The following is a 24,729-nucleotide window of genomic DNA, read 5'->3' as shown; positions in this document are numbered from 1 at the left end:
TATTTTTGAAGTGGGGGGCAGAGAGGAGGGAGATGCAGAATTAGAAGCAGGCTCCAGGCTCTGAGCTGCCAGCACAGAGCCCAACATGGGGTTAGATCATGACCTGAACAGAAGTTGGGTGCTTAACCAACTGAGCCACCCAGGCGCCCTGGTTCTGCATTTCTTAATTGGCAAAAAGCGTCTCATGAATTGGAATTCTAAATGGTCTGAAATTGAGAAAGTAAATGTGCTTGCCATTGCATGTAATAATGCTGAACGTTTTCTTTGTCTGTTCCCCCCCCCCCAGTGACCTTTGTAAAATACGTAGTATTAATTAATTTTCTAATCTTATATATGTATTTAGTATAGAGCAGGGATTGCTAACTCAAATTCCTACAGGAATCAGACCAGTAAGATAAATGAATAGAGTTGTCCAGGTTTACCTGTGGCATCTCCAATGGTTGGGTTTAGATCCCATTGTTGGATAATGTAGCTGAGGCAAGTGATTTTTTTTTTTTAATTTTTAAAAATGTTTAAAATTAAAAAAATTTTTAATTTTATTTATTTATTTTTATTTTTTTATTTTTTTGAGAGAGACAGAAACTGAAGCAGGCTCCAGGCTCTGAGTTGTCAGCACAGAGCCTGACGTGGGACATGAACCCACTAACCGTGAGATCACGACCTAAGCCGAAGTCAGCTGCTTAACCGACTGAGCCACCCAAGTGTCCCTAGCCAAGTGATTTTATCAGCACGGGAATACAGGATTATTGTTATCAGACAGATCTATCTACCTTTTCATCGTCCTTCTTTTGAGAAATTGAAGGTTAATGTGTGTGTGTGTGTGTGTGTGTGTGTGAGCGCGCGCGTTGGCAGTCAAGTCACACTTAAGTATTTATAATGAAAAATTTTAACACATACTTAAACTCGATAGCTAATTGCTTTTTTAAAACACTGTGTGAAAAACTTGCACATGAATGTTCATAGCAGCATTGTTCATAGTGGCCAAAAAGAGGAAACAACCCAAATGTCTATTAGCTGATAAATGGATAAACAAAATGTAGTGCTTCCATACGGTGGATTTAGCCATAAAAAGTAATAAATTACTATGACAGAAACTACAACATGGAGGAACTTGGAAACATACTAAATGAAAGAAGCCAGACACATAAGATCCCATTATAGGATCAATTCCATTTATATGAAATGTCCAGGATAGGCAAATCCATAGAGATAGAAAACAGATTAGTTGGGAGGTGGGCATCAGGAATGACTGCTATGGGGTATTGGGTTTCTTTTTGATGTGATAGAAATGTTCTGCAATCAGATAGTAGTGATAGTTGCACATTGTGAATTTACTAAAAACCACTGAATTGTGCACTTTAAAATGGTGACCTTTGTCATGTGGATTTTATATCAGTTTTTAAAATTGGGGAAAAAAATACTGTGTGAGTCAAATGGGACATCGTTTGCTATAGAACAGAATGAGTAGGCTGTGAATCTAGACAATAAATCCCCATCTCTTTGTGACTTTATAGAGATTATTCTGACTTGCCTTCTGTAAAATGGGGAAGATATTACCTAGGTCTTGGACTTGTTAGGTTTAAAGTGACAAATATAAATTCCAAGAAACAGCATTCACATATCTTGAGAGTTGGAGGCCAGCCAGTGTTCTTCCTTACATTCTGCACCTTCCTTCCTGAAATTAGGTAAGTTAAATGATAGATCCAAGGTCATATTTAGTGTTAGTGGTTCCAGTGTTCTCGCTCTTTCTGTAACCTCATGGTGCCTTGTAAATCCATAGTTCGGGTCTTTCAGTAATAAATATTTCCATGGCTCCATCACAGATTGTCAGGCACTGTGCTCATCACATGGGTAACACACAGCCTCATAAAAGCTTGTGGTTCCAAAGAAACATCTCTCACACATGTTGACTGGTTTCATATCTCATTGGGAAATAATAGTATTACTATTTTACCTTTGGTGTTGGTGATGGATGTGATTTCTGTAAGACTAAAGAGCGTCTTTAAAATTAGCTGTAGCGGTACCTGGGTCGCTCAGTCGGTTAAGTATCTGGCTCTTTTCTTCGGCTCAAGGCATGATGTTCGTGGGATCAAGCCCCATGGCAGGCTGTGTGCCGACAGCTTTGGACCTGCTTGGGATATATATATTCTCTCTCTTTCTCTCTCTCTCTCTCTCTTTCTCTGCCCTTCCCCCACTCACATGCTCTCTCTTCTTCTCTCTCAAAATAAATAAACAAACATTTAAAAAATAAAATTAGCTGTAGATCAGATACTCATCATATTTGATGAGCCAAACTTCTTTCCTCGATTTTGAGCATGAACAGGTCCATACGCAAGCAAAGTTGATTTTTGACAAAATATTGTTTGTTACTGTCCTAATATTCAGTCTGCCAAACATGTATGGAATACATTACTATGCTAGGCATTTTGATAAATATAAGGCGTATACCAAGAGAAATAAATTATGGTCTAGGTTCTTGGTTTTATAATTCGTTGAGGAGAGGGAATTGCGTAAACAAAACGTGATAATGTAATGAGTATATGGGGGTGCTTTGGTCAATAGAGGAACATTTGGCTTGTTTGGGAGAGGCATGGAAAGGCTTCGTCGTGGATATAAAACTTGGCTGATTGTTGAAGGGTGAGTAGAGTTTCTCCTAGCCGGCATTATTGGAGGTCATAAAATTACAGGCACAGAGAAGGAGGAAAAAGCACATTCAGTACGCATTTGCTTAACATTTTAAAAGTTTTTTAACTTAAAAAAAATTTTTTTTAACGTTTATTTATTATTGAAAGACAGAGTCAGAGTGTGAGCAGGGGAGGGGCAGAGGGAGAGGGAGACACAGAATCTGAAGCAGGCTCCAGGCTCTGAGCTGTCAGCACAGAGCCTGATGCGGGGCTCAAACTCATAAACTGCGAGATCATGACCTGAGCTGAAGTCGGCGCTCAAGTTTTTTTAACTTTTTAAAAGTGTTAGAAATGTTAAACAATAGTAAAAAAGACGTTAGAACAGAGGTTGTAAACTGATACCAGTTACGGTTACAGTACTGATTAAACTGGTTATGGAACTACTTGGGGTTTTCGTTTCTTCTTGTATTAGTTTTAGTAACTCTTTTTCCTCTAGAATTTCAAATTTACTGGCATAAAGTTGTTCATACTAATGCTATGTTAAATTTTTTTTAGTATACGGCATATGATATTTTACCCATTAAAAATTTTTATTTTTAATATCAGTATAAGTAAAATTGATCCCTTTTTGTGCATACAGTTTCAATGGATTTTAACACACACAGAGATTCAGGTAACCACCATCACAACCAAGACATAGAGCAGTTCTATCACTTCCGTCATGTACCCTCAGTAGTCACTCCCAGCCACCCCCCTGTATTCTCTGGCAGCCACTATTCTGTTCTCAGTCACTATAGTTTTATCTTCTCAGGAATGTTATATAAATGTATCTGTGTGGCTCAGTGGCTAAGCGTCCGACTTTGGCTCAGGTCATGATCTCATGGTTCATGAGTTCAAGCCCCATGTTGGGCTCTGTATTAACTGCTCAGAGCCTGGAGCCTACTTCAGATTCTGTGTCTCCTTCTCCCTCTATCCCTCCCCACTCATGCTCTGTCTCTCTCTTAAAAATAAACAAACATTTGTAAAAAGTATTTTAAAAATTTAGAAAAGGAATGTTACATAAATGGAATCAAACAATGTGTAATATTTTGAAACTGGATTATTTTGTTTGTTTGTTTTTTACACAACATTGTTGCTTTTGAGTTTCATTGAAGTTGGATCAATGGTTCCTTTCCGTTGCTGAGTAGTAGTATTCCATCGTATGGATGGACCACAGTTTATCCATTTAGTTAACATTTTTTGCTGATTATGAATAGAGCTGCTGTAAATGTACATGTATGGGCTATTATGACCATAAGTTTGTATTTATCTAGGGTAAATATCTATGATTGGGATTGGTGGGTCATCTGAAAAATGTAATTTTAACTTGATAAGAAACTGCCAAATAGTTTTCCAGAACAACTATACCATTTTGCATTCCCATCAGCATTTCTGAGAGTGGTTGTTTCACCTCCTTTCTAACATCAAGTATTGTCAGTATTTAACTTTAAAAAAAAATTTTTTTTAATGTTTATTTTTGAGAGAGAGAGAAACACACACACAGAGTATGAGCAGGGGAGGGACAGAGAGAGGGAGACACAGAAGCCGAAGGGGGGCTCCAGGCTCTGAGCTGTTAGCACAGAGCCCAATGCGAGGCTCGAACTCACAAAAGGCGAGATCATGACCTGAGCTGAAGTCAGATGCCCAACCGACTGAGCCACCCAGCCACCCCAGTATTTAACTTTTTTGATTTTGAAATAATTTTAGATTTACAGAAGAGTTGCCAGTTCCCCCTAGTGTTAACATTTCACACAACTGTGACACTTTATTAAAACTAAGACGTTAACAAGGGGCACCTGGGTGGTTCAGTTGAGCAAGTTTTTGGCTAAGGTCATGATCTCATGATTCGTGAGATCAAGCCCTGTGTCAGGCTCCATGGTGCTTTGGGATTCTCTCTCTGCCTCTCCCTGTGCCCCTCCCTTGCCTGGTGTATGCACACTCAAATAAATAAACTTAAAAAAATTAACTACAGTACAGTACTACTAACTAAACGACTTTATTTGGATTTTACCAGCTATGTGCTTTTTCTGTCCAGGATCCAATCCAGAATACCACATTACATTTAGTTGTCATGTCTCCTTAGTCTTCTCCAGTCTGTGACAGTTTTTCAGTCTTTCCTTGATTTTCAAGACTGACACTTTTGGAAAAGACTGGTAAAATTGTAGAATGTCCTTCAGTCTAGGTTTGACTAATGTTTTCTCATGATTAGATTATGGTTATGAATTTTTAAGAATACCACAGAGACGGCATGTCTTTCTTATCACATTGCATCAAGGTTATATGATGCCAGCGTAACTTATCTTTAGTGATGTTTATGTCGTGTCTGCCATGTTTCTCTACTCTAGAGTTATTATTTCTCCTTCTACATACTTCTTCATTAGAAGGTCTTTTCTAAGTCCAACCCAACTTCCAGGGGAGAAACATTAAGTTCCAGTTCTTTGAGGGAATATTTGTGGACTGTGTTAAAACCACCAGAGAGATTAATGAGGAGGTACTTAGAGGCTATGCAGATAATCCTGTTTCTCCTAAAAGTTTTGCTCCCCAAGTTAAGCATCTGTCAGTGGATCTTGGCCGCAGTAATTACTGTTCCTGGTCCTAATGGTGATTTTCTATTTCTTCCTGCATGTATATGTAAGTTGGAATTCTTATGTAGGGAAGATTTTCAAAATTTATTTAATTATTTATATAGGGCGGACTCATGGATATTTATTTTACTCTTTAGGGTTATGATTGAATTCCATCGTTCTATCATTCAAGCTTTGGCAATGATGCTCTTTCACATTGGTTTTCATGTCCCTTCGACTACAAGATTTGCCAGGCTATCTTGTATTTTTCCTGCCCCATTCTTGAATCAGCCATTTCTCCAAGGAGCTGTCATTTCTTTTATTGGAGAAAATTATTGAGAAACCCAAGATTGGGCGTAGTCATTGTCATTGCTACTTGTTGACACTGCTTCTAGGTGCTGTCAGTGGACAGAGCTAGGAATTTGCATTCAGTATCACATTTTGTGGTGTGCAGTTCGGTGGGTTTTGACAATGCTTAGAGCAATAAATCCAGCTGTACAGTATTACAAAGAATAATTTTGTTGCTTGGGGCAATCACTGCTCTGTTCTCTGTCTTTATGGCTTGCCTTTTCTAGAATGCCCTACAAATGGAAATATATATTATGTAGCTTTTTGGATATGGCTTCTTCACATAGAAACATATATTTAAAATTCATCCATGTTGCTTAAATCGTAGTTTGTTTTCCACTGTGTGCTTGTACCACCATTCGTTTATCCATTCACCTGTTAGACATCTTGGTTGTTTCAATTTTTTCGCAATTATGAATAAAGCTGCTATCAGCTTTTCACCTGTAGGTTTTTGTGTGAACATTGGTTTTCACTTGAATAAAATACCTAAGAGTGGGAATACCTAAGAGAATGTATGGTACGTGTTTAATTTTATAAGAAACAACCAAACTGTTTTCCCAAATGGCTATATAGTGTGTTGTGTTCCCATCAGGAATGAATTAGTTTCTGTTATTCTGCATCCTCACCGGCTTTTGGTATTCTCAGTTTTTTATTTGAACCATTTTAGTAGGTCTGTAGTGTATTTAATTTTTACTTTAATTTGACTTTCCCTAATGACTAACAATATTGTGTATCTTTTCATATGCTTATCCGTAGATCTTCTTTTGCAAAATGTCTGTTCAGATCTTTTGCCTGTTTGTTAATTGGGTTGTTCTCTTATTGTTGAATTCTTTATATATTATGCATATAAGTCCTTTATCACATATGTGATTTGCAAATGTATTTTCCCCATCTGGCTTATTTTTCCATTAACAGTGCTTCTCACAGAGGAGAAATACTTTAATGTTAATAAAGTCCAGTTTATCAATTTTTATTTTTATGGGTTGTGTTTTGCTGTTACGTTTTAAGACCTCTGCCTAATCCTAATTCCTGGCCACTGGATCACAATATTTTCTTCTAAAGTTTTGAAAATGTTTCATTTTGTATTTAGATCCACCATCTATTATGAATTATTTTTAATGTTTATTTTTGAGAGAGTGAGCAAGTGCCCACAAACAGGGGAGGGGCAGAGAGGGAGGGAGACAGAGGATCTGAAGCAGGCTCTGCGTTACCATCACGAAGCCCTACCTGGAGCTCACCTGAGCCCAAGTCGGATGCTCAACCGACTGAGCCATTCGGGTGCCTTTATTATGAATTGTTTTTTGTATAAGGTGTGTGAGGTTTAGAGTCAAGTTCATGATTTTGCACATGGATGTTAAAATGTTCTAAAACCTTTTAGAGAAAAGATTACCCTTTTCCCATTGACCTGCTTTTGTACCATTGTCAAAAATCAATTGGCCATATTTGTAGGGATTTATTTCTGCACTTTCATTCTGCTCCACTGTTTTATCCTTTTGTCATTACCACACTTTTAATAACTGTAGTTTTGTAGTAAATAACTTAAATAGTGTGATTCCTCCAGCTTTATTTTTCTTTCTCAGAACTGTTTTCGTTATTCTAGTTCATTTGGATGTTTTGTTTTTTTTTTTATTTTTTTTTTCAATGGTTATTTATTTTTGGGACAGAGAGAGACAGAGCATGAACGGGGGAGGGCAGAGAGAGAGGGAGACACAGAATTGGAAACAGGCTCCAGGCTCCGAGCCATCAGCCCAGAGCCCGACGCGGGGCTCGAACTCCCGGACCGCGAGATCGTGACCTGGCCGAAGTCGGACGCTCAACCGACTGCGCCACCCAGGCGCCCCTGGATGTATTTTTTTTATTAGTCTGACAGTCTTTATTTTTTTCTGGATAATTTATTTCATTTATATTGAATATAATTAGTCATATTTCAGTTTAACTTTTCTCTGTTTATGTTCTGGGGTTTTTCTTCTTTTTTCTTCCCTTTTTTTTTTTTTTTTTTTTTTGGTTTTTTTTTTATATTTATATTTCCCCCCTTTCTAGTTTTGAAATACATGGTATTTTTGTTATATAAGTAGATACCATTGTAGGTATTAAACTTGGAGCCATAATTGACCAAAGTCTAATATTAATAGTCAAAGGTTGCTTGAACTTTTCCATAGTTTTCTCTTTTTTTTGCTCTTTCTCCTTCAACACAGACCTTCCAAATGGGATGGATGTATGTATGTGTGTGTGTGTATGTGTGTATATATATGTGTGTGTGTATATATATATATACACACATATATATATACTTATATATACCCATTTTTTTTTTTTAACGTTTAATTTTGAGAGAGAGAGACAGAGCATGAGTCGGGAGGGGCAGAGAGAGAGGGAGACACAGAATCCAAAGCAGGCTCCAGGCTCCAAGCTGTAAACACAGTGCCCGACGCAGGGCACAAACTCATGAACTATGAGATCATGACCTGAGCCGAAGTTGGATGCTCAACCAACTGAGCCACGCGGACTTCCCGAGATTATTTTTTATCTTCTTTCTTTAGAGATCTTTGCTGGATGTAGAATTTTAATTTGGCAGATATTTTCCCTTAGCACGCTGAAGGTATTAAACTGTCTTAGGCTTCATTGTTGCTTTTGGAAAATCAGCTGTTCTGCTGTTGCTTCTTTGAATGTAATCTAACGTCTCTGTTTGCTTTTCAGATTTGTCTTTGTCTTTGCTGTTTTATTATTGTATGTTTAGTTGTGGATTTCTTTTTTTTTTTTTTAATTTTTTTTTTCAACGTTTATTTATTTTTGGGACAGAGAGAGACAGAGCATGAACGGGGGAGGGGCAGAGAGAGAGGGAGACACAGAATCGGAAACAGGCTCCAGGCTCTGAGCCATCAGCCCAGAGCCCGACGCGGGGCTCAAACTCACGGACCGCGAGATCGTGACCTGGCTGAAGCCGGACGCTTAACCGACTGCGCCACCCAGGCGCCCCAGTTGTGGATTTCTTTTTATTTATTGTCTGGAATTTGTTGGCTTCTGGAATGTGTTTGTGTCTGATTGCTTCTGGGAAATTTTCAGCTGTTACACCTCTTTCAAATATGTATTGCCCTTGCTGTCTCCCATTTTCTCAATTTCTTCTGGTACTGATCAAAAGTATATTAAACCATTTTACAGTATTATTCCTTTCTTGCTTTTCCATAGTTTTGACTTTTCTGCTATATTTTGGATAATTACTGGCCTATTTTCCAATTTCTTAGTTTTGTCTTCAACTTTGTTGAATTTACTCTTAATTCACTTGTTATTTTTTATTTCTTCCTAAACATTCTATTTTGTTCTTTTCACTTTTTGAAATCTGTTACTTTCTAGAGTATCCTGTTCCCTGCTAGCATTCTGAAGCTTATCTCATATTTCTATAAGCATAATCAACATGTTTTTTTAATTTTTAAAAAACTTTTTTTAATGTTTATTTTTGAGAGAGAGAACACGCAAGCAAGATGGAGGCAGAGAATCTGAAGCAAGCTTTGTGTGTTCAGTGCAAAGCCTGATGTGGGGCTCAAACTCATCATCAAACCGTGAGATCATCAACGTGGTTGGTTTGAGTTTGATAAGATCAGAAGTCTCTGTATGTCTTTTCTCTGTTTTTTTCTGCCAGGTCTTACCCTTGTAGTCTTTTCCGTCGATACCTAGTTATCTTTGAGTACAGGCTGTGTATTCTATTTGAAAAATTATTTGTAGGAATCATTCGAGGCCTATAATAGCAAGGTCCTTTTTTTACCCCCCACAGAGAGCTTGTTCATGTCAGGTATCTGGACATTACAGGTCCAGGAACCACCTGAAAACAATTTTTTTAATCTGATATTCCCTCCATAGAATTGTATTTCTTTCCTGGATCTTCCACTTCTCATTCACTCTCACCCTAAAGTTTTAATCCTCTGAAGTCAGCTTATTATGAAGGTCTCCTATTAGACTTCCACCCTTTGAGGGCCCTGTGCTCTGGTTCCTGTCAGAACAAAATTCTAATTTTCAGGGATCAACAAAGACCCTTTGGGCTTGCTTGCTTGCTTCTCTGGGTTCTCATTTTCTCTTCACTGTAGGCTATAATTGTTTATCTGTTTTATTTAAGAGAGAGAAAACAAGGATGTGTGTATATATATGTGTGTGTGAGAGAGAGAGAGTGTTTTGTGTGTGTGTTTAATCCGTTCTCTTTAGCTGTTCTCAGTGGAAAGATTGACCCAAATAACCTAGCCCACCATTACTGAAGACGGGGAAATTACCTGCAAAAATCTGGGTTTCTTACTTTGAGAAGCTCCAATTACACTTTCGTGGATCTACACCTGCTAGCTCTTTATTTGTCCTTTCTAGGCATTTTGCTTTGTGACCTCTGTAGTAGAACTTATTTGTATGAGTGGAGAAAGGAAGAGAACGAGATCTGAACTGCAGTGGTTATGAGTTAATAATTTTTTGTTAAGGCACACATAGTAATAGTCGAGTAGAGTGTTCTCTAGTGTTCTTCAAACCAGATACAAAAGGATTGCTGAGGGGTGCCTGGGTGGCTCAGTCAGTTGAGCATCCAACTCTTGATTTTGGCTTAGATCACTATCCCAGGGTCATGGAATCCAGCCCTGCGTTGGGCTGTGTTGGGCTCTGCGCTGAGTGTGGAGCTTGTTTAAGATTCATTTTCTCTCTCTCTCTCTCTTTCTTTCTCTCTCTCTCTTTCTTTTTCTCTCTCTCTCTCTCTCTCTGCCCTTCCCCCGCTCGCCCTCCCGCCCCCACCCCCACCCCCAGAATAAATTAAAAAAAAAAAAGGAATGCCGATCTGGTGTGCTTCTTATAGGGAATGACAAGGTATGCCAGCCTTTGGTAATTTTAGGGTATAACGTTACAGGTCGTTAAAATTCTTAACTTGTTTAAAGTCTTGTGCTTTTCAATTTCTTGTTTTACTGTTTTTCATCTGAGTAATTTCTGTGCATCCTTCAAAACTAAGCTTAGATGTTATTTTTTCCCTGGCAGCTTTCCCCAGACTTTGAGGTACTCCATAAATATTTGTTGAATGAATGACACTGGGTTGGTGGGTGACTTAAATTCCCTTCAATTCCTGCAGAGCATCTTAGACTTCATTCTTTCAAGCACTAATCGCTTGAGAGTGTGATGGTCTGTTTTCTTTGTCAAGGGTAGAGATAGTTTCTCTTTATTCTCCAAGGCCTAGAGAAATAATCCCTTCCCAGCAATAGGCACACATTTCCTGATACATAAAAATTGTTTAATAAATGCTTGCTGAGTGGACGTTCTGCTCTTGATTTGAAAGGAAGAGAGAATGGGAAATTAAGGGGAACTATGGACATACGAAACAAGTAATTCCGATTGTATTAACTCCTGCTTTTTTGTGTTCATTTCATAGCCACTTTGAAAGGGGAAAAGGCAAGTTTCTATGACTGTTTGTCTTTGCTTCTGCAAGTCACAAGTATCTAGTTGTGTTCTTCCTGAGTTTGTTCCACAAATCATCTCTTTGCAGTGTATGCTGCCTGATTGCTAGGAAGAAGAGTTGATTCTCTGCAGCAGTGCTGAAAAGGTGTTGTTTTCCTTATACAACTGCTTTTCTTCTGAACAAGCATTCTTAAATCATGCAGTCAGTGCAATATAAGCACATTCCTCATTTTTTACCAAAGAAATCTTTGCCGTCTAGATGATTATGAGATATTACTCATTCACTATGGCTTATCTAGGGTTGGGAGGGTTTATTTGTTTTGTTTTTAAGATGGAGACCCTCATAAACATTAGGGTTAAAAGAACTAGTGAAACTGTATTGAAGTTTGAAAATGGACTTAACTTTTTAAATTTAAGGTTCCAGAATAATCTTTTCCAGTTCTGCTGGGAAATTTATTTATAAAAATAACATTGGTACGATGATTAATCAGACATGCAGTTTTCTGGTTTGGGATCATTTACTAAGCCTCCAGTTTTCTTTTTAGTTGCCAGATTGAAAAACAGAAATCACATGGAGTAGAATAGATTAGAGGGGGAGATTGAGGAAGGTGAGAGGAGTTTTTAATAGAAATTAATTAGTTCTATATTCCATTTATGTTGATAAACCTATGATTTTGGCAGTACATGTTTTAGCCTCATAGTTAGATGGAGTTTTCATTGACTTGCATTTTATTAAAGAATAGGTCAAACAGAGCCATATAACTGGCTTTGGTTGTAGGTGTGGTCTGACTTTAATAGAGAAAATTTTACCAACAAGATAATTTTTCAGTTGATTAATTGGCTTCTGTTAGGCTAAGCATGAACAAACAAAACATAGCCATGTATTCAGAGTCATTCTGAAGGCTTTTTAGTCCTATGAAATTGTTATCAGCTAAAATTACACCTCCTTTTATGCAATCATATGAGACAGTAAGGATGAAGTTAGGTCATTTAAAATGGAATTATTAAGAAAGTTAATACTTTTTCTTCAAGTCAGATTTTCTTAGGATATGCTTGTATTATGAACACTAGGTAGGACGATTGATCATCAGGATATCTAGGACTCAGGTACTTTCACCAACTTCTAAACAAGCTGTTGTAAAAATTGCTAACATCAAGTTTCTCCAATATTCTCTTAATTTTAACTGTGGCCCTGTTATGAACAGAGGAAACTATAATACTGAGAGAGAGAGAACGTGCATGCAAAGGGAACAGCAACTCAGGAACCCTTGAGTTGGTCTCCCGATTCTCCTAGCTTTGTACCAGATAGCCAGAATGGGCTACCCTACCTTTTGGAGGCAAATTTCATTTTCATTACATTTCATTTTTTGAAAAGAAACAGCCTTCATTTGGTCAACAAGTAATATTTCATGAACACCCTACAAAATGCAGAGCCTTGAACTGGCTACTGTAACGTCAAAAGATAAATCAGACATGCATCTTGACTTCAGAGAGCTAAGTGTCTAATAAGGAAGTTAAGGTTTTTTTGTTTGTTTGTAATGTTTGTTTATTTTTGAAAGAGAGAGAGCTCAAGTGAGGTAGGAGCAGAGAGCGAGGGAGACACAGAATCTGAAGCAGGCTTCAGTCTCTGAGCTGTCAGCACAGAGCCCGACATGGGGCTCAAACCCACAAACTCTGAGATCATGATCTGAGCCAAAGTCAGATGCTTAAACGACTGAGCCACCCAGGTGCCCCAAGGAAGTTAAGGTTTGAAGACTATTGTATGTGAGATACGAAGTGACCAGTTCTATGGGAATGAAAACACTTGAACCTTGTAGGTCGGCCACCTTCGCTTTGAATCCCAACTCTCCTGGATATTTATGGCCAAGCTACTAAACTTACTTAGGCTGTTTTCCTATCTGTAGATTAGGGAGAGAAATGCCTGCCTCATAGAATTGCTGGGAGGGTTAGATATTTAAAGCTGAGAGGCTCTTTTAGCTCCAGACTTGGAATATCTAATTGCTTGTTCAGTATCCTTTTTAATGTCTCCTCCATTTTAACCTTAAGTCCAAAACCTGATGAATGAGCTCTCTTCCAGAATGTTTTCTGTCTCCATAAGTGGTATCAACAGAAATCTAAAAGTCACCTCCCACTTTTTACCCCATTATCTAGACGACCCTGAACTATTGATTTTACACCACAAATTTTGTTCCTCAAATTTGTGCACTTATCTCCATTGCTACCACAATTGGGCAAGCTTTCGCCATTGCTCCTGCATAAGTCACTGTTAACAGTCTTCTTTCTCCCTAAATCTGTTCCTCTGCTTGTCCCACATCCAGCCAGAGTGAACTCTTCAAAATGTACACATGGGTCACTTTTCTGCTTAAAACTCAACAGTGAGGGGTGTGTGGGTGGCTTGGTCAGTTAAATGTCTGACTCTTGATCTCAACTTGGGTCTTGATCTTGGGGTCCTGAGTTCAGGTCCTGCGTTGGGCATGAATGTAACCTACTTAAAAAACAACCCCTCAATGAGTTTCCATTATCCTTAGTTTGCAGATAAAATCTTAAAGGCATTTTTGTCTCACCCTTGTTCTTCCTTGCTTGTTATTCTGTTTCCAAGGACTAGCAGGATGTTTTTTCATAGTTGATGCTCATATACTTAAGGGATGGACAAAGGAAGGAATGTATGAAAGAACCAATCAGTAATTGAGAAAATTAGGCTGTCCCTTTATTTCTTTCTTGTTAGGCTGTATATGAACACACATACATATTTACAGAGGTTGCAAGTGAAATACTATTTCTAAATAAAATGTTTATCTTTAATGAGCTCTCCTATCTTTTCACTTCCCCTCTGTATCCCCAGCCTGTCACTGATCTTCTGTCCCTCTTTGTGCCATTTTATTTATCTGAGGTTGCTGAGGTACAGTTCAAGGACTCTCTCTTTTCTTCTCCCTATATAGTTCATGAAAGCCAACCATTTGAAATTCCTGTGAATGACTGTCTTACTATAAACAGATTATTTGGTATGCATGATAGTAAAGTGAAGCACCTCTTCCCGGTGTTGCAAAACTGCAAGCAGTCCTCCCACTGGAGAATCAAGTCCGCCGTTTCATTAATTAGGTCCCAACTGATGAGGCACAAAGCTGCAAGGGTCAGACAAGTACTTGAGAATCTCAGGAGTTTCATTAGTGAGTAGTCTTGCTCTCCTCTTCACAGAGAATGCCAAGGCCTTAAGAAAGCAGAGGAAGACTGGGTGATAAGACTGATAGATACATGGACTAGGAAATGGGAACTAGGGAATGTTTTCCACGTGACTCAGGTGATTCCCCAGAGAAAAAAATGAGGTCTCATTTTGTAATGTCATGTCCACCCATGATTGGCCCTCTGAGGCTGGGAGTTAACTATACGTCCTGCAATTCTTGTATTTTTTTTTTAAAGAAAACATGGTTAAATTGGTGAATTTTATGTTATGTGTATTTTACCAGTTTTTATAAATCACGTTATTTCAACAAAAAACAAAAGTGGTACAAAGAACATCTGTATCCCCTTTACTCAGATTTACCTATTGTAATATTTTTTTACCCCATTTGCTTTATTATGTGACTGTACTCTTGTGCACACGTAATCTACCATCTAAATGTTTTTATCATTTGATTTCATAGTATTGTTTTTTTATACCATTTCTCCCGCTCCAGTACAGGATACAGTCTAGGAGTAGGACATTGTATATAGTCATGTCTCTTTAGCCTTCTTTTTTTTTTCTTTTATAGTATTGACATTTTTGAGGATATAGTGTATCCCCCCCCTTTTTTAAATTTTTTAAATATTTATTTTTGAGAAAGAGACAGAGTGCAAGCAGTGGTGGGGCAGAGAGAGAGGGAGACACAGAATCCGAAGCAGGCTCCAGGTTCTGAGCTGTCAGTACAGAGCCTGACATGGGGCTCAAACTCAAGAACCCATCTCATGAACTGTGAGATCATGACCTGAGCTGAGCGGAAGTAAGGTGCTTAACCCACTGAGCCACCCAAGTGTTCCTCCCCCCACCTTTGTAAAGTAGGCTTCATGTCCAGCATGGGGCTTGAACACATGACCCTGAAATCAAGAGTCTGACCCTTTACAGGGGCGCCTGGGTGGCACAGTCGGTTAAGCGTCCGACTTCAGCCAGGTCACGATCTCGCGGTCCGTGAGTTCGAGCCCCGCGTCAGGCTCTGGGCTGATGGCTCAGAGCCTGGAGCCTGTTTCCGATTCTGTGTCTCCCTCTCTCTCTGCCCCTCCCCCGTTCATGCTCAGTCTCTCTCTGTCCCAAAAATAAATAAACGTTGAAAAAAAAATTAAAAAAAAAAAAAAAAGAGTCTGACCCTTTACCAACTGAGCCATCCAGGTGCCCCATTCCCTCACTGCCCCTTTTTAATAGAAGCTTCCTCATTTTCGGTTTGTCCAATGTTTCCTTGTAGTTAAGTTGAGGTTACACAACCTTAGCCAGAAACTTACATAAGTGATACGTTCTCAGGTTATAAAATCTGGAGACTCAATACATTTTTAATTAAATGCAGAGTAAAGGGGATCAGCAAATGCTGTAGGATTCTCTGAAAAGATAAATAGATTGGAATGGTCAGGGGAAGACATCACAGTTTACCTATTATGTAGACTTAGTTTACTGGTTTGGTAGAAAGCGTGTTTCTAAATGTTTACCACTTTTCCCTTTATGTCAAATTTTGCATTAGTTCAGGTAACATATATTACTGTCTTCTACCAGTTTCTATTAAGTTTCCTCCTGTGTTAAATAAATCAGGAGGAAATTATTTGTTTTAAAATTTTTTTTAAAATTTTTTTTAACGTTTATTTATTTTTGAGACAGAGAGAGACAGAGCATGAACGGGGGAGGGGTCAGAGAGAGGGAGACACAGAATCTGAAACAGGCTCCCGTCTCCGAGCTGTCAGCACAGAGCCCGACATGGGGCTCGAACTCACGGACCGCGAGATCATGACCTGAGCCGAAGTCAGCCGCCCAACCGACTGGGCCACGCAGGCGCCCCTATTTGTTTTTAAATTTAATGAAATCAGGTATGACTTTCAAATGGCACAATTTGAAGGATTAAGGATCTATAATTAAGGATCTCCTGATTATTATGCAAGATTCCTGAATGATTTGGATTGTTACAAAAAGACATTGAACTTTGATGTATGTCTTTATTCCCTTCCTGGTTTCATAACCATTAGAGTCAGGCTAACAGTTGGTACTCCCGGCTTTGCCACTGTTCTGTCTAGTCTTTTAGCACTCCTACTTGAGCTATGGAAAGCTACTCTTGCCAATGATTTCTGTGGAATGTATAAATGGTAGTGATGTTGATAGGTCTGTCCTCAATGCCATTTTTCCCTTCCAGGCTGTCTTATAAAGAGCATCCAAACTTTAGATGATGCAGAATAGAATTAGGGCCAGCATGGTTTTAAGTATGTTTCTTGTTTTTTGTTTTTGTTTTCTTTCTCTTTTTTTCTTTTTCTTTTACTTTCTGGGTAATAGGAAACACTGTGGTTGACACAGTTGGGATCTAGTCATTGGTTAATAGGTAGAAGAGTCAGAGGTATATATTTTTTTTATTTTAGCTTGTTGTATTTTTTATTTTTCTTTTAATTTACATCCAAATTAGCATATAGTGCCGCAATGATTTCAGGCGTAGTTTCCCTTAGTGCCCCTTAACCATTTAGCCCATCCCCCCTCCCACAACCCCTCCCGTAACCCTCAGTTTGTTCTCCAGATTTATGAGTCTCTTCTGTTTTGTCCCCCTCTCTTTTTCTATATTATTTTTGTTTCCCTCCCCTTATGTTCATCTGTTTTGTCTCTTAAAGTCCTTATATGAATGAAGTCATATGATTTTTGTCTTTCTCTGACCAATTTCACTTAGCATAATACCTATTCTCCAGTTCCATCCATGTAGTTGCAAATGGCAAGGTTTCATTCTTTTTGATGGCCGAGTAATACTCCATTGTGTGTGTGTGTGTGTGTGTGTGTGTGTGTGTGTGTGCGCGCGCGCGCACACATACACACACACAGATGTGGCAGGTGGCTACCACATCTTCTTTATCCATTCATCCATCGATGGACATTTGGGCTTTCCATACTTTGGCTATTGTTGATAGTGCTACTATAAACATGGGGGTGCACGTGTCCCTTCGAAACAGCACACCTACATCCCATGGATAAATGCCTAGTAGTGCAATTGCTGGGTCGTAGGGTAGTTCTATTTTTAGTGTTTTGAGGAACCGCCATACTGTTTTCCAGAGTGGCTGCACCAGCTTGCATTCCCAGAGTCAGAGGTATATTTGAGGCCATTATTATAACATGTTTTTTTTTTTTCTTCACACATGCTTTTTAAAAATAATTCCTTGGACTTTATGCATTTTGTGTTTGCAGTTTGAAGAAAACAGGTCTGAAACAAGGTCATACCCCCAGCTGCTTCTGAACACATTGACTGCCAGATCTCCAAACATCAAGTCCACCTTCATTCGCCAACCTGTCTGACATGTCGGGACCCGTGCCAAGCAGGGCCAGAGTTTACACAGATGTTAATACGCACAGACCCCGAGAGTACTGGGATTATGAGTCACATGTGGTGGAGTGGGGGTAATTATTTCCTCTTACTTCACTGTCCTCACTCATAGGGTTGATTCTTGTGTACTTGTTGAGTTATTTGTGTTAGGAATCCTTCCTGACCGCATTTATAAACCTCAAGATTAAAACCTGATTTGTGTTTTCTTTTGCAGTGAAGAAGCAACGTATTGCTTTGGCAAATTAACAGTTTTGTTGGGCTTACCATTTAAAAATTACTTCTGTCTCTTATTCTTTTCTTGGACTTACATATTCTGGATAAAAGGCTGGTAACAAAGAGTTACATGTCAGCTTGTCTCACCTAAGGGCTTTGTAGTTAGGTGAGAATTAATACTTGAGAGATTTTAAAAACCATACTCTTATGTAAAGTATTTTTGAGGTCAGAGAATGTTGTCCCATGATGATACTGAAGGATGAAACAGTTCTCCAGAAAGATGTCCTCTTTCTGATAGAAACAAAATTAAACCCTTATCAGCGTTTACTCTTACCATGAAGCAAGCCATGTGTAATGTGGATTTAAGCCCCAATTCCATTTTGAACAGTTGCAGTCTACCTCCGTAGTTGTGTTTGCCTCTATTCTCTCTGCAGTCTCATTTGGATGTTTGTATCTCTTGTCCCAGCATGTAGGTATTTAACTGATCAGGTCATACTAACTGTGATAAAAGCATTTTGACATCCAGTGCAAAAGAAAGCAATTTGGAAATGCATAAAGCAGTAGCTCCCACATGCTACATTTTATATCTATTCACATGTGATGTGTATAACCTGTAAGTGGTTAAAGATAGTCTTCCAATATTGACATAAGGGGGTATGTAATCCTGATTGGGCCATGATTCTTAACAGTAAATGCATTGCCTGTGCACAAGGAGTTACAGTGTGCTTCATAGATACCATCAAGAACCAGTGGTACAATATCAGTAAATGTTGTTATTGATAACCTAACAATTCCTCACTTGTCACAGGCTTCAAATTCTAGGAATACTTGTGTTTTGCTAACAAAATTTGAACCACTGTCTTTGAATTGAGTGCTTTGCACTTAGTTCTGCTTAAATAACACTAAACAGCCCTTCCGAGGTTTGGCATGGCACTCTTGGCTCACATGCATTTGTTTTCTGTGTCTGCCACAGGAGAACTCCACTAGAATTAAGAGCCTCCTCCCCCAGACCTGCCTTAATACAGTGTCCCTTGTCCTTAGTACCATCTGCCTTGTCTGTTCATTTCACTTTCTTTTTGGCTGCTTGAGGACAATGGATGGCTAATTTGTTACATGTTGGATTTTCAGTGCCCCCAGCAGGAGTAAATAGAATTTTGACTTACTCTTTAAAGCAAAGTCATCTAAATTGTAATCAGAGGCAGGGATAAAATGTTGGCATTTCCCTTATTTTTTACCTCTGATGTTGCTAGTGGTCATGGAATATGGGTAAAAATAGAGGAAGGGGCCCCTAACTATGATTCATGATCTGTAGTGTGATTTGCAAACTTTTTACATGGACTGTCCTCAGAGTTTGCCTTGGAGGGCAAGTGGGAAGTCAAGCCTATATGTTTGAAAGCCACTTACCTGCAAAAAGGTCCATGAAAAATCTGCTTCTAATGTGTGGCTGAATTGAAATATTCTTACAACATGAGTTGACTTCCTGCTAGGTGCCAACACCGGGCCAGGCACGAGAGGACAGAGATATATAAAAATTATCCTCCAAGGGAAAGCTGTCTGTTGTTGGATATAAACACATAACAAACCCTAATATAAGGTAGCTATGTGTGGCATGCCAGTAGAAATGTAAACAGTGTGGGATTTGAAAGAATAATTGAAAGGCTTAAACTTTTCTAATTCTAGGATTTAGAACACACATTTTTAATTAATGGCCCGATTTTTAAAATACAGAGAAACCAATTTGGGAATTATTTGAAATGCCTTTTATTTCTTTTACTCCTACTGGTAGTAGAGTTTTTAAAGTTAATTAGTGCCTTATAGTTTGAACTTTTAAAATCATTGTGACTTTGACTTTTTTTGTTCACAGTAATCAAGATGACTACCAACTCGTTCGAAAATTAGGCCGGGGTAAATACAGTGAAGTATTTGAAGCCATCAACATCACAAATAATGAAAAAGTTGTTGTTAAAATTCTCAAGGTGAGTATAAGAAGAAAGAGATTATAATTTCAGAAGTATTTGGGATTTAGATTTTTAAGTAATAGTGATACCTTTTTTTTAAAGTAGCGTTTGAAAAGGTTTTTGTAATGCTTTAACACTTGTATACTGTATTCTCTGAAGTTGATAGACGAGGTTATCTGTTGTTGTTGTGAAAGAGGGCTCAAGTGAGCAAGAGGCAGAGAGGGAGAGAAAGAAGTGGGGCTCTCCCGAAGCGGGATTCAAACTCACTAACTGTGAGATCATGACCTGACCTGAAGTCAGGTGCTTAACCAACTGAGCCACCCAGGCGCCCAGAAGAGGTTGTCTTTATTTGACAGATCAGGAAATTGAAGCAAAAGAAGCAATTTGGCTCAAGTCATACAGCTCAGCGAGTTTGTGTCAGAGGAAGGGAGTAAAGGTTCAATCTTCTCTCTCCTAGGTCTTGCCTAATACTGATTTCCTATATTTTCAGTTATATTCTATCCTTTTGTTTTCAATAAGTTGTTACCTTTTCTGTGTGAGGATAAGGAGTCCAAATGCAGGCCTTTAAATGGCAGGCAGTTGCCATCTGTGCAGCTAGTGTGATGTAAGTGCCTGCGACGGGTACTACTGTGTGTGCTCCAGCTCCGGCTGGTAATTACTTCGCAGTAGTGCAGGTCCAGTGTTGCTTGATACTCTTCTCCAAAAAGAAAGTAAAAATTTGTATTTATATATGAATTCCCCTGATTTTTAAATGTTGGCCCAAGAGTTTTTAAAAACACTACAGGAGTGCCTGGGTGGCTCAGTTGGTTAAGCATCTGACTCTTGATATTGGCTCCGGTCATGATCTCTTGGTCCGTGAGGTCGAGCTGACAGCACTGAGCCTGCTCGTTATTCTCTCTCTCCCTCTCTCTCTGCCCCTCCCCCACTTGCTCTTTTCCATTTTAAAATAAATATATAAACAAATACATACATACACACACTGTGTAGGCCAGGTTTGGCCAGTGGGCTACCAACATGCAACTTGGAAGTTACTTAACGACTGTACTGTGCACTGTCATATGCCAGGAACTTAGCATATAGTTCCATGCTATAGGAACTTTCCCATATTTGATACTAAGAAGCAAAGGTTCCCAGACTTCATCAATTTATAGCCACCCATATTGTGTCAGTAACTTTTAAGTAGTTAAGTCCAAAAAACAAAAAAATGTTTAACTTGGGTGCCATTTCAAATGTTATACACTGGGGCACCTGGATGGTTCAGTCATTTAAGTGTCCAACTCTTGATTTCGGCTCAGGTTATGGTTTCACAGTTCATGAGATCAAGCCCCAAGTTAGGCTCTGCACTGACAGCACAGAGTCTGCTTGGGATTCTCTCCCTCTCTCTCACTCGAGCACATGTGCACACCCTGGCTCGCTCGCTCGCTCTCTCTGTAAGTAAATAAATAACTTTATAAAAATTTTAAAAACTAAACTGTTATACACAGAAATTGAAAGAAAATATAACTTATTTTATGCTTATATGACCATAATTGATGAGCTTTGGGATATATACATCTGTTGATCACTGCACAGCTTCTCGAATGTTGGAATCATTTGGACACTAATAGACTCATTTCCTTTCCAACATTGGTTTTTGTGTAGTACTTACTTTTTGTCACAGGAAGGGCTGAAAACCCAGCTTTGCAAAAATACACCATCAAAAGGAATGTAGTGCAATCTAATGTTGAAACTAAGAACAACCTCAGGTTGGTAGTATACTGTTTCCCTGGCGGATTTGGATATTAATTGATATTTCCCTCAAAACTTAAAAATCTCACAGAACCCCTATGAATTTGTGGGGGATGCCTTGGCATACCTTTTGGGAACCGGAAAGTTTATCTGTCTTATGTCACATGTAGGAACAGAACTAAGCCCGAAATTAGAACATGTGGATTCTAACCCAAACTCTAAAAGTAATTAACCTTGGTAATCCTTTTAACCTAAGATGTTTTGTTCATCTGTGCATATGAGATAATCTTGCTTTCTCTGTCTTTCTCAGTTGTTATGGGGATCAAATAAAAAATTATATAGAGGGTACTTGGGTGGCTCAGTAGGTTAAGTGTCCAGCTCTTGGTTTTGGCTCAGGTCATGATCTCATGGTTTGTGCGTTTGAGCCCCGCATTGAGCTCTGCTGACAGTGCGGAGCCTGCTTGGGATTCTCTCTTCCCCTGTTTCTCTGCCCCTCCCCCCGTCTCAAAAATAAATAAGTAAACTTAAAAAAAAATGTGTATATAGAAATATACTTTAGAGGTTGAAATTCTGTGTAAATTGTAGGATGATATGTATGTGGAAAGGGATATGGTAAAATAAAGTGAGGTGTTATCTAGTGTCATAAAAGGCACAAATAGTTGGTCTCACAGTTCAGAAGAAGCTGGTGGTGGGGCGCCTGGGTGGCGCAGTCAGTTAAGCGTCCGACTTCAGCCAGGTCACGATCTCGCGGTCCGTGGGTTCAAGCCCCGTGTCGGGCTCTGGGCTGATGGCCTGGAGCCTAGAGCCTGTTTCCGATTCTGTGTCTCCCTCTCTCTCTCTGCCCCTCCCCCATTCATGCTCTGTCTCTCTCTGTCCCAAAAATAAATAAACGTTGAAAAAAAAATTTTTTTTTTTAAATAAATAAATAAAAAAAAGAAGAAGCTGGTGGTTAGGGAAAGCTCCCAGGAGCTGTTTTCAGGCTCTGAATGGGGGGAGGATTTGGATAGGTATGGGTGGGAGTAGAGAAGGGAAGAATCCACAAGATAAGAAAAGAGGAAGAAATAAGTGAGAGAAATGTTTCCTGTGGAAGATGTTGAGTGACCATGCATGGAAGGTGAACTTGGAAAGGAAAGTTAAATTGGTGGTCAGCTGGAAAAGATAATCTCTGCATTTCCTTCAAGTCTTAAAAGGTAGCTCAGTAGGTTGGGCTTCAGACTCTTAATTTCCGCTAAGGCCATGATCTCACGGTCTTGGGATTGAGCCCTGCCTCAGGCTCCGTGGAGCCTGCTTGGGATTCTCTCTCTCCCTTTGCCTCTCCTTCTGCCTCCTCCTCTGCTCCTGTGCATGCTCTCGCTCTTTCTTTAAAAAAAAAAAAAAAAAAAAGGTAACGTGATTTTTCTCTCTTCTAGGTTGTTGGGAGTCATTGATGATTTTGAGTGAAGGGGGGTTTGGAAAGATTTTTTTTTTTTTTGTACTCCAGTCTTTTCCTAACTGTACTGTATATTTCACTGTAATCATATAGAAAGATGGTTGTAAATATAGATGAAGTTCGTTCATAAAGTCTATTTAAAATTTTTGATCTCTCCTACCTATTTATTAAGACAAAATAATTGCATTGATCACATTAAATTAGAGTTTAAGTCACCCGCCTGGTCTATCACAAACCAGCTGTGTAAGTTCACAGATTTTAAGGATTCTGTAGGAAAAAAATTTCATTAACCAGTAGCCTTAGCTATAAGTTTAGCTATAAGCCTTAGCTATAGCTGGCAGTTGGGAAATAGTGATTTAGTGGAAAACAGGTGATAGATTGATGGGTTAGTCCCTGGAAAGTAGATCTCCCAGATACTCTAGCAGATCACAAAGATCTGGTAGTTGAAGCAAAAAGAGGAAACTTCTGATCAGCTTGCTTCCCAGTCAGTGTACTGAGTTCTAACAGAAGCAAGGCTAAAAGCTGTGGATTGAATTAAATGTAGACCATGGGAGTCTCTACTAGTAACAGTTTCCATATATTGTCTACTTTGCATTGGGCCCTATTCTATCTGTGATATTTACATTACAACAGTTCTACAAGGCAAGTTATAAATTCAGATACATTTGGGGTGCCTGGGTGGCTCAGTTGGTTAAGCATCCTACTTTGGCTTAGGTCGTGATCTCTAGGTTTGTGGGTTCGAGCCCCATGTGGGGCTCTGTGCTGACAGCTCGGAGCCTAGAACCAGCTTCAGATCTGTGTGTGTGTGTGTGTGTGTGTGTGTGTGTGTGTGTGTCTCTCTCTCTCTCTCTCTCTCTCTCTCTCTCTCTGCCCCTCCCCTGCTTGCACTCTGTCTCTCTCTCTCAAGAAGTAAATAAACATTAAAAAAAAAAATTCAGATACTTTTAAGTGCTTTTCCCAAAGCTGCATAACTACAAAGCTGGATTTTGAGGATGGTCTGTTTCCAAGACTTGCTTGTTTCTGTAGCTCCTGCTTAGAACTTAAGACAAGGTTAATTTACAGTATGGTTTGGTAGTTCCTAGACCTGGATTATCAACCTAGGAAGTATCTAAGAATAGCTCTCTAACTCCATTCTCAAGATTCTGATTCAGCAGATCTAGGTGGGACCTGGGAATCTGTATATTTAAGAACGCAGGTAACTATTAGGGACACCTGGGTGGCTCAGTCAGTTAAACGTCTGACTCTTGGGGCGCCTGGGTGGCTTGGTCGGTGGAGCGTCCGACTTGGGCTCAGGTCATGATCTCACGGTCCGTGGGTTCGAGCCCCGCGTCGGGCTGTGTGCTGACAGCTCAGAGCCTGGAGCCTGTTTCAGATTCTGTGTCTCCCTCTCTCTCTGCCCCTCCCCTGTTCATGCTCTGTCTCTCTCTGTCTCAAAAATAAATAAACGTTAAAAAAAAAAAAAAAAAAAGTCTGACTCTTGATTTCGTCTCAGGTCACGATCTCCCCATTTGTGAGTTCGAGGCCCGTAATGGGCTCTGTGCTGGCAGTGCGGGGTCTCCTTGGGATTCTTTCTCCCTCTTTCCATCCCTCCTCTTCTTGCTCTCTTTCTCTCAAACTTAAAAAAAAAAAAAAATCCAGGTGACTGTTGATCATGAAGTTTGGTAACCACTGATCTTGTTGATGAGACAAAACATACTTAAAACAATTTCTAAGAATTCTATGCAGAATATTAATAGTCTGAGGTGACCGATGCCCTGCGAAAAACCTTGTGGTCCAGTGTACCAGATACGGGCCACATGTGGCTTTTGAGCATTTGAAATGTGGCTAGTACAAATGGAGATATGCTGTGAGGATAAAATATAATTGATTCCAGAGGTTTAGCACAAAAAA

At 39.2% G+C, this 24,729-nt stretch overlaps 1 protein-coding gene across 1 annotated transcript in view; it reads left to right on the top strand.

The window, feature by feature from the left end:
- Positions 1-24,729, top strand: part of CSNK2A1 (casein kinase 2 alpha 1) — a 55,819-nt gene that overhangs the window by 12,949 nt on the left and 18,141 nt on the right. Inside the window, exons 2-3 of the mRNA XM_040447446.1 lie at positions 17,376-17,585; positions 19,589-19,700. Coding sequence (XP_040303380.1) covers positions 17,485-17,585; positions 19,589-19,700 — 213 coding nt within the window. The 5' untranslated portion in view covers positions 17,376-17,484. The remainder of the gene's footprint in view (positions 1-17,375; positions 17,586-19,588; positions 19,701-24,729) is intronic.

This window comes from Herpailurus yagouaroundi, unplaced genomic scaffold, assembly GCF_014898765.1.
Source record: "Herpailurus yagouaroundi ecotype Mexico unplaced genomic scaffold, PumYag 196, whole genome shotgun sequence".
Taxonomy (NCBI): domain Eukaryota; kingdom Metazoa; phylum Chordata; class Mammalia; order Carnivora; family Felidae; genus Herpailurus; species Herpailurus yagouaroundi.
This window is presented reverse-complemented; position numbering and strand designations above follow the sequence as displayed.